The 11,103-nt window shown below is 36.0% G+C and overlaps 1 protein-coding gene across 1 annotated transcript in view; it reads left to right on the forward strand.

The window, feature by feature from the left end:
- LOC102817604 (1,4-alpha-glucan-branching enzyme-like) overlaps positions 1-11,103 on the forward strand; it is a 477,609-nt gene that overhangs the window by 141,973 nt on the left and 324,533 nt on the right. The window contains exon 3 of the mRNA XM_006874745.1: positions 10,098-10,213. Coding sequence (XP_006874807.1) covers positions 10,098-10,213 — 116 coding nt within the window. The remainder of the gene's footprint in view (positions 1-10,097; positions 10,214-11,103) is intronic.

Genomic DNA, 11,103 nt, shown 5'->3' on the forward strand with positions numbered 1-11,103 from the left:
TCTCTGTATCGTGGTTACCCTGAATTTCCTGGTATCTAATCCAATATCCCTCTCTGTTCGGCTTTGTTAGTTTATGCTTCCTTTTCTCTGAAAGTGCATCCTTCTAAACGGGGTTGCTCTAGCCCTACATTCCAAGGTCTGCAGGGGGCAGAGGCACTCACTGGTGAGGGCGCAGAAGCAGGAGTCGTGTGCAGGCAGGCAAAAGCTTAAAATGCCTGTAATTTCTCAGCAATTTGATCTTTAAAATAAAATGAGTTCAGAATGTTGAAATATAAGATCTTATGTTTGTTCAAAGGCTGTCTGTGTGCTAGACAGAGGTTTTCTATGTGCGATTCCACTCCTTCTCCCCGGAGCCCTACTTGAGCTGTCTAGTCTGGGAAGCGCTACCCTAATTCGCTCTGTTTTATTTATTTTTTATTAATAAGTAAATGGAATCATTTTGATTCTGAAGTTAATGCCCTAGAGATGTTTTTGTGAAACAAATTTACCAAAACAAAAATATGTTAGGAATTATTTTTTCTAATTGGAAGTGAATTTATTCCCAGGTGGCAGATACTGGGAGTTGAAGAAGGATGACTTCTTAGTGCATTAGGAGCAGAAGTTTCAGGGGAGAGTAAAAGTAGAGGAGATTAAAGACCATAGAGGTCTTAGTTACCTAGTGTTGATTTTGTGAAAATACAAATGGATGATTTTAAAGAACTGAAGTTCCATATCCATAGTTTTTGGAGTCTAGAAGTTCATATCAGGACATCTGCTCTATGGGAGGTTGTAATCTTGTTCCTTGGGATGCCTTGGCTTGTAGTAGTTTCCTTACATTGTTCCCCAGCTTAGTCCCCTGGTCCTGCTCTCTTTCTAAGTGTTTATCTCTGTGTGTGCTCTGCTTTTTTAAGGGACTAATGGTAGGACCCACCCCACTCTGAGATAACCTTACCTAACCAAAGAAACCCCCTATTTCAAAACTTCATATTTACAGGTAGGGGTTAGGACTTCATTAGATCTGCTTGGGAGACATAATTCAATCCGTAACAGAGATATGTGACAAAGCCTACTTTTTCTTCGTCTCCTCCATTGCATGATCCTCTCACAATGTTGGGTAAGGGCAATGCTATAATAAGATCTGCTCTTTGCGTTTATCACTTCTTTGGGACCAGGGTGGATAATTCCTTGACAAGACACTTTAATCTTGTCAAGCAAACTTTTCATCATGATTCTATATAAAGTCTTCATGATATGAAGCTGGACATATTTAAATACCATTGTATGACAAGGAGGGTTTTTAGTTATTTTAAAAAGGCAACAATCCAGAGGTTGTACAACTGCTATGCCATGATGCAATGGAATTAATATCCTCTTTATGGACCAGTACTACCTTGTATCAACCCTACCTGTTTTTCAGAGGTAGGGTTTTTCATTGCTTTATGAGGCATGAGTGACACACGTTGTTGTTGTCAGGTGCCATCGAGTTGGAACCGACTCATAGCGGCCCCTTGCACAGCAGAATGAAACAATGTCCGATCCTGGGCCAACCTCACTACCGCTACCACACTTGACACCATCAATGATGCCACCTGGCTGACCCATATCGTTGGGGGTCTTCCTCTTTTTCTCTGACCCTCCACCTTACCCATCATGACATCCTTCTCCAGTGACTGTTCTCTCCGGACAATGTGTCCAAAGTAGGAGAGACGAAGCTTAGACACATAGGGTGTCTCAAGTGTAGACTATGTTCTTCAGCACATTGGCCTCCCTGGAAAAGACATAAGGCTCTACATGGTAGGATAGAATCATTTTAACTATGTTTAATAAAACAAAACAAAACCTAAAGTCAAAATGACTTGAAAGGTTTGTGGAAAATATGGAATGAAAGGTAATATTTTTTCAGCTCATAAACTCTATAGGAATTGGTGCTAGAGTACTGATGAAGGACGTACTCTGCTGTGAATTAAAGAATTTGGGAATAGTTGAAGGAGGCTGACATTTAAGAATTTTACAGGAGGATTATTATATAAGAAAAAGAAAGTTTTTTGGGTATGAGATAATATATGTATGATTCAGTGACCTTAGTTAATGTTTGATTGATTGCCTGTGCCCAATGGGTGTTTGCATTTCTTATTAAACTTTGCATCATATATTGTTTCTTTTTCATATTTTGATTTAAATTTTGTCTGCTGGTTTTGAGTTTATGGACAAATAGACTCTTTTGTAGTATTAAATATGTTGATGCCTTTAAACCTGTTTACAGTAAATCAAATTCACCAACTATTCCTCGGAAACCCTATATAGGGTTGCTGTGAGTCAGAACTGACTCGATGGCACTTAGCAATATTAAGATGTTTGGTTTAGAATTATTTGTGGCTATGTTTATTTGATAAAAATCAAATTTTGGAATAAAGTATTTTACGATGCAGAAAACATGTTCTTAAATTTTTATTTGAACTAAAATAATAGGCAAACTTTTGGGGGGCTTGGGTGGGGAGTGTGCATAATTTTTAAATTTAGGATAGTTTAGTTTATTGTAAGGAATGAGACATGGAAAAATTCATGAGTTAATATGTTAACATTTAGAAAATTTAATCTTACTTTTCTCCTTATAAACCCACCCTCCCCTTTTTTAAATTAGTGGCTCATACTTTTTAACCAAACATTTTATTGATAAGAATCCTACAGAAAATGTTATCTCTAGACACTAATAAGAATATGCTGAGTAATAGTCTTAATATGTTATCTTTTCATGTTCAGATTGTTAATTGTTCCCTCTCATTGATTCATTCAAATTCCTTAATATCTCATGTGTTCCATAATCTGTATCTCACAAGTCATTTACTTGGACATTTCAATTATAATTAGTCCCCGATTTTGTATTTCATTATTAAAAGTATTTTCAGTTCCAGAATTTTCTTGACCTAATTATTTAGAATATTGTTTGGTAGTTTGTAAATCTAATCTGACTTAGATATTTGTTCACTCACAAAGGTATGAGTAGAGAAGACTGCAGGATGCACTATTCACCAGTATAGTTGTTTCTAAACTGTGGTCTTTTGGCTACAATCATCAACACCTCGGAATTTTTAAGAAGTACAAATTATTAGGCACCCACATGAAATTTACTGAATTAGAAACTCTGGGGTGGGGCCCAGAAATCTGTTTTAACCACATGATTTTGATGAGAGCAAATGTTTGGAAACCACTGAACTAGATAATGCTTGACATCTAATCTGTGCAACATAAAGAAGAAAATCAATGTCAAATTTACTGATAGACTCAAGATTTTATTTCAGTTCAACCCCCTGCAAATAATTTGCATTTTGCCTCAGATATACTGAATTAGAATCTATAGATTGTATAACAATCATTTTAGGATCTTATTAAAATGTAGATTCTAAGTCAGTGTATCTGGGATAAAAAAGAAAATTCTTAAAATTTATTGTTGTTGTTAAGTGCCATTGAGTTGATTCCCATTTATAGTGATCCTGTGCAGGATTTCTGAGGAGTACCTGCTAAATTTGAACCTCTGACCTTGTGGATCAAATTGACCTTGAGTTCCAGTGCATTATCTTGCAGCATCACACCAGGACACCATAGTCACATGTAGACATTCCTTAGTGGTAACCCCGTGTTTCTTGACTGTTTAATGTTAAATTTATATGAATAGATCCAAATTCAATGTTTTCTTTATGATTTTTCTGTTTCGGGACCTTCTTGTTGTTAGATGCCATCAAGTTGGTACTGACTGACTCATAGTGACCCCATGTACAACAGAACAAAACACTGACCAATCCTGGACCAACCTCACTATCATTGCTATGTTCTAAACCTTAAGATATGTATATTCTATGTACAAAACTTATTATCTACTTTGAGAAAGATGTTTTATGGAGAAACTGATTTTAATGGAAAGAGACTTTTAATATATATACCTGTAGTATTGTAGATATAGATATTTTGGTTGGTGCTTATGTTTTATATGCAAAGAGGAGACAACATTGTTTTAGTAAAGGAAAACGAAGAAAGATGAATCACATTAGGGCTCTCTATTGGGAGGAAAAAGGGTCAAGAAGAATAGCAATCTGGTGGTGGTGTTACTGGAAGGGAGGAAGGAATGGAGAACATTGTCTAATCCAAAAATCTTAAATTGTTCTATGCATGTGTGAGCTGTACACCTTTCTCTCTCTCCCTTTATGTAATTTTAACTTTCTCTTCCAGTCTGATTGGTATGAGGTAGAGGTCAGACATACTTCCACACTCCAACCAGCTATTCCTCCCACTATACTTTCTACATTTCTGATGGATGATTCATTGCAATGGCTACACAGAACTGACAGACCATACTTACAATTATTGGGACTATTAGGGAAGCTGTTGTTAGTTCTGCTGAGTTGGTTCTTATAGCGGCCCTGTATAGGGTTTCTAAGGAGCAGCTGGTGAGTTTGAATCACCAGCTTTATAGTTAGCAGCCCAGTGCCTACCCTACAGCACCCAATTCAGAGTCAGGAATGATTCAGGATACAATTCTATGGTTAGCCCAGCTTCTTCACCATGCCCATAGATGGACTCTCTCTTGCCCTAAGCCTTTCTGCCCCTGCCTCTTTAACTCTGCCAGTTAACTCCCTAATGGCACCCCACTTTGATAATAGGCATTAGCCTGTAAGTGCTCAGCTTTCTCACACACTGAGTATAGGTCAGGAAGACTACTACCTACAAGGGTCAGAAAGCTCACTGTACTGTCTCATAGCAGTCGCCTGGTTCTACTGCCAGTTTCTCAGCTACCGATTCTTACCAGCTTGTCTTCTAGATGTAGGAGGTTCTTAGTGTAGCGACCCTAGGTCCAAAAGACATGATCTGCTACTGTCTCTTATTCTTGGTGGTAGTGAGGTCCCTTCACCCCCATTCCCCTCTGAGATGGTTCATTTTAAGCCTCGTGGGGTGGCAAGACTCACCTTGTTACAGTCCTACACATCTTATGTTCTTTATTAGCAAGCTATTCAATGACGTTGGGTGGGACAAAAACAAGTCATTTGCACCAATGCCTACCCAGACATTTGGTGGGAGTGACTTCACTACCATGGCAAGAAAGGCCATATGAAACAGCCTCAGAAACTCCATGCAGGGTCTCTATGATTCGGAACTGACTCCATAGCACATAAACCACTACCACCATTGTACCATATCAGGCAAGTGTGAAGTTGTTCTGAATCTAAAAAGTTAACTACCTGGGTTTCCAAGGGGAGGAAAGTAGAGGTTGTAAAATAAAACTCTTGAAAATGATAGGAGAAAAAAAAATGTATATGTATGGATTCCTGGTGTGGTGCTGCATGTTAATGCACTGGACAGCAAGGTCTCCATTTGAATTGCAAAGTTGGTGGTTCAAGCTCACCACTTACTCTTTGTTATGAGTTGGAACCGACTCCACAGCAAATAAACCACCACTGCCATGTATATGTGTGTGTGTGTGTGTGTGTTTCACTAGGCGTAGTCATAACTAATCAACTTGTGCTTAGCTTGTGCTTAAGGTGTTTTAGATCTTTAAGACATTATAAAAGAAAAATGGGATCCAGTAACAGTAATTTTCTTTAATTTATTACTTACTGCCTAAGTAGATTTTAAAATCCAAGTGAAGTGACTATAAACTAAATAGCTTAATTGATATTCAAAACAGATATGCAAATACACATTTATTTCCTCATTGCTGAAAACAATTTTAAAATAAATCTACATATATAATTTTCCCATAAAACTAAGTTTAGCTTTCACAATAAAAATGTTGTTATCTAAATGTTGTTGTAGTTACTACATTGTACACTTTGCTATTGACTTTAATGTACTATTACTCAATTTCACCTTTTTTCCTTTAGATAGGACTATCATTTTTAACACACTTCAAATTTGGCATTGGACAGGGCCTACATTACATATTCAGTACATATTTAGTGAACTAATTAATTAATTAATTAATTAACTATATCATTTCATTCCAAACCTAACTAACTAGGAAATGATCTGCTGCTTGTCATTTATGTTTATTAGTTGTCTTAACTAATAGCTTAAGAATAAATTTAGTAAATGTATAAAGTGTTACAGCAAAATATTCAAATATTTTGAGCTTCTTTTGTTTTATTTCCTGTGCTACTGTAGGATAAGCACTGGATTGCTAACAGCAAGGTTGGTGGTTCTAAACCACCAGCACCCCTTGGAACCCTGTACAGGGTAGCTGTGAGTTGGAACTCACTCCATGACACTTAGTAATTACATTTAAGGAGTTTCAAAAAGTTCATGGGAAAAATGGAATTAAAAGATCATGGGATTTTTCTGTGTCTTTTTGGAAGCTCTCTTCATATGGGTTAAATATATTTGAAGATTTGTTGTAGTTGTTAAAGTGCTGTTGAGTCAGTTCTGATTCATAGAGACCATGTGCACCACAAACAAAACACTATCCTGTCTTTCACCATTCTCACAATTGTTACATTTGAGCCCATTGCTGCTGCCACTGTATCAATCCATTTTGCTGAGGGTCTTCCAATTTTTGCCGCCCTCCACTTTACTAGGTAGGCATGGTGTTCTTTTCCAGGGACCAATCCCTTCTTATAATATGTCCAAAATATCAAAGATGAAGTCTTGCCATCTTGGCTTCCAAGGAACATTGTGGCTGCATTTCTTCCGATACAGATTTGAGGATGTGTTGATGGTGGTGGTTATGTGCCATGGAATCGTTTCTGATTCATAGCGACCATGCATAGGATTTTCAAGGTTGTAAATCTTTATGGGAGCAGAAAGCCGCATCTTTCCCTTGCAGATCAGCTGGGAGTTTTGAACTGCTGACTTTGAGGTTAGCAGCCCAATTCATAAAATTGTTGTTGTTGTTGTTATGTGCCATGGAGTTGGTTCCCACTCAACGCGACCCTGTACAGGGTTTCCGAGGTTATAAATCTTTAAGGGTCCTGTGGAACAGCTGGTAGTTTCGAACTGCTGACTTCGTGGTTTGCAGCCCAATTTGTAACCACTATGCTACCAGAGAGCCTGTTGGCCTGCTCCTAAAGAGAATTGCCTTTAGGCAGTTTTAGATTGTCTTCATGACAAGGTTTAGGGAAATATTTAGAATAACCTTTCTTGAAATATTGCTCTATATTCCTATACTACCCACAACATTCGGACTGGTTGAGAATGAAGATCTTTAAATGCTGATGGTGTAAAATAGTTGTTATAGTGTTGTTGTTGCTGTTAAGTGCATCCAGTTGATATATACAAGAAGGAAAATGTGTCATAAAAGGGCTCTCTGTTGCTTTTAATATCTCTTTGGTTGATAATCGAATGTCATAGTACCACAGTGTGTGCAACAGAGCTGTTTAATATTTTTATACTATGAAATATTTTATTCATAAACAAATAATGGATAGAAGCATTTGTGTACATAACACGTTTAGAAATAACAATGCAGACAACATGATACTTTGTGTTCCCATTTCCTCTACTCAGAAATACCATAAAATTTTTAATATTTGTTCTAATAATACTACTACATACATGTGATATAATACCTGTATATTTCTAAAACTTGATGTCAATGACACTCTTTTAATTTCTCTTAAAATTAGCTTTTATGTCTTAGATATTTATATATATTGATATGGATTCCTGGTAAGGTGATGTCAGATACACTAACCACAAAATCAGTGGTTAAAACTCACTATCTCCTTCTTGGAAATCTTATAATACGTGGTCACTATGTATTGGGACTGACTTGACGGCACTTACTTACAACAACATACTTTGATATAGTTACTTGGAAGTATTAAGTTTATACCATTTTATGTTATTTTTGCTAAGTGTCATCAAGTCAGTTCCAACTCATAGCAACCCTGTATAGGGTTTCCAAGAAGTAGCTAGTGGGGTTGAACTGCTGACCTTGTGCTTCCCAGTCCAGTGCTGATCCTATAGCGGCACACCGTGAGTCCATTGTATTATATTATTTAATTATACCACAATTTATTAACCCATTCTGTTGATTTAAATTTGGACAGTTTCCAGTTTTTGCTTTTGTAACAAATTTTTCATTAAACATTTTTGAATGAGTTCATTTGCTGATTTGTAAGACTTTTTCTAGGTTATTACCTAGAACTAGAATTGCAAGGTCATAATGGTAGCACATTTTCAACTTTCCTGTGTAATACCAGGTGTCCCGGGGTGGTACAAAAAGTTAAGTACTAGCCTACTGAACAAAAAGCTGGAGATTTGAATCCACCAAAAGTCACCTTGCAAGAAAGACCTGGATATATACTTCCAAATGATCAAGTTATGGAAAACCCTGTTCAATAGAATTCTACTCTGAATTATGTGGGGTTGCCATGAGTTAGAATTTACTTGATGGCAACTTTTATTGTTTATAATAACAGTTTACCCGTACATGCCCTTACCAGCAGTTTTGTTTTATATTTTTGTTGACTAGATATTTTCAGACTTGGACATTTTGCTAATCCTATGGGGGTGAAGTAATATTTTTAGTATCTTGCTTAGTCCTTTAATGGTATGAGTGAGCTTGAATATCATTACATCGGTATTGGCCATGTAATTGTCCTCCTTTGAATCTATCTTTGCCCTAATTTTCTACTGTTTATTTTATCTTTCTTATTTACATATATATTTTCTTGGTGTATTCTGGGTATTTTTCTTTCTTGATATATTCATTATAAATATATTTTCCCAGTTGTTAGCTGGTCTTCATTTGATCTTTTCTGTCTGCCTGCCTTCCAGTTCACCCATCCATTTTTCCACCCATCCATCTGTTTACCCATTCATCTATCAAGAAAAGTTTATAATTTGAATACAGTCATATATGTCAGTCTTTTCTTAAAATTTTATGTTTTTTTCAATCTTGTTTGAGCAGCCTTATTTAAATTCTAAGCTTATAAATATATCTCTCTGCATTTTATTTTAAACATTTAAAAAATTTGACTGTCATATTTAAACTTTAACCAATGTTCATGTAATTTTGGGATATGTTGTTGTTAAGTGCCTTCGAGTCTTTTCTGACCCATAGCGACCCTGTATAGGGTTTCTCAGGAGCAACTGGTGAGGTTGAACTGCCAAACATGCAGTTCAAACGGTTTTGCAGTCTGATGCATTAACCCACAGTGCCACACCAGGACAAGACTTAATACATTTTTTCATAAAAAATAACCAGTTTCTCCAACAACACTGTATTACATGGCATATTATTTGCTTACTGATTTTTAGTGCTGTCTGTATTATATATTTGGTCTCTGTGTGTGTGTGGGGTTACTGTTGTTAATTTTGGCTTTCTTCATGAACCTGTAATCTATCTTTTCTTTTCCCCAATATTTTGTAAATATCTACTTGATTCTATAGGATAAGCACAGTTTAAACCCACTAGCTGCTCTCAGAAACCCTATACATGATTGCTGTGAGTCAGGGCCATCTCGTTGGCACTTAACAACAATATATCATTAGGATATGCTTTGGATATTATCTCTAGACTTTAATTCACATATTTGATGTCATTTTAATTCCTTTTAATATTTTTTTCTACAATTACAGCTATCTTACTTAATTTTCTATATATTTGTTGTTGTTGCTGAGTGCTGTCTAATTGATTCCGACCCATAGCGACCCTGTGTAAGGTTTCTAGGGAGTGACCGGTGAGCTTGAACTACTGACCTTGTGGTTTAAACTGACTTTGCAATCCAGCTCATTAACCCATAGTGCCACACCAAGGCTCCAATATTCTTTACATAGCTTTTAGTTTTTTCATATTATTTCTCTTGGTTGATTTTTTTCTTAAAAAGAACCCATCACTGTCTTTTACATTAAACTTATTGATAAAAGTGAAAACTGAAAGAATTGAAAATGTTGTAACCTTTAATTTTAGGAAGCCCAAAACCCCTCAAACTTTAAATACTTCATTAATAAATAATTACCTGCTTTTTTCTAAATGGCTAATATAGTATTTGATAAGCATGTTTGCAAACTTTTTTTCATTTCAGGCAAGTTGATTTTGTAAAAGTGGGTATCATACTATACTTTGCTTGAAATTTCATTAGATTTTAGTCTTAGCATGCTATTGTTGACTGATCTTTATTTTTTAGATGGTTGGAATCCATTTTCATACCCATATAAAAAGCTGGATTTTGGAAAATGGGAGCTGTACATCCCACCAAAGCAGGATAAATCTACAATAGTGCCTCATGGATCCAAATTAAAGGTACTTTTCTCAAATCTCTTTTTATTTGAAATTGATTTATTTTTATTTTGTTTCCAAAATAAGTTTATAATGTTACAATGTACAACCAATGTCTGATAACTATGGGAGAAATATCCCCAAGTGGAAAATTTAAATGTGGGAGGGACAAATAAGAATGCATTCAGCTATAGTGAAGTAGTGATCTTGGAAACGTTACATTAGGAGTGGTTGAATAATTGTAAAAGATTAGCTTGGAAAATATACATTTAGCAAAAAAAAAAAAAAAAAAGTAAATCCCTTGTCTTAATATCAGAAAGAACAGAGATAATTTTTACCCATAAAGAGAGCATTGATAAAATTGACTTTGTAATAAGCAACATAAATGCAGTACAGGTTGAAGACCAGTGTATTCTGAAGACATGTTTTTCAAGATTCTTCCCTCTTCTGACCTCTTACTATCCTGGATAAAGCTACCTGTGTGAGCCTGGGAACTTGCCCATTAGAGCCAGGCTGATCAACCTGTCTGTTGATCAGCCAGCCTGATCTCTGTCTGTTCTGGCTGTGGTTCTGCATTCAGGGTTTACAGAGCAAACACAGTCTGCTTCTCATGTACACTAAACGGAGTAGTGCAGGAGGAGTCCAATAGTCAGCATGACAAATTTAAGACTTTTAGTTATACAACAGACCATTTTGGTCTTTTAAACATTTATTTGATTTTTACCTTATATAATTACATACGTTTCCATGACATTTGGTTACCTTTCTTTGACACATGTCAAATTTATTGCACACATATATTGCATTTATCCTAATGACCCTTGAGACTGAATATTTTTTAGGGCATTTGCTCTTGAACAAATAGTAGCTTTGTTGTTGTTGTTAGGTACCATCGAGTCAATACCAACACATAG

This window comes from Chrysochloris asiatica, unplaced genomic scaffold, assembly GCF_000296735.1.
Source record: "Chrysochloris asiatica unplaced genomic scaffold, ChrAsi1.0 scaffold00298, whole genome shotgun sequence".
Taxonomy (NCBI): domain Eukaryota; kingdom Metazoa; phylum Chordata; class Mammalia; order Afrosoricida; family Chrysochloridae; genus Chrysochloris; species Chrysochloris asiatica.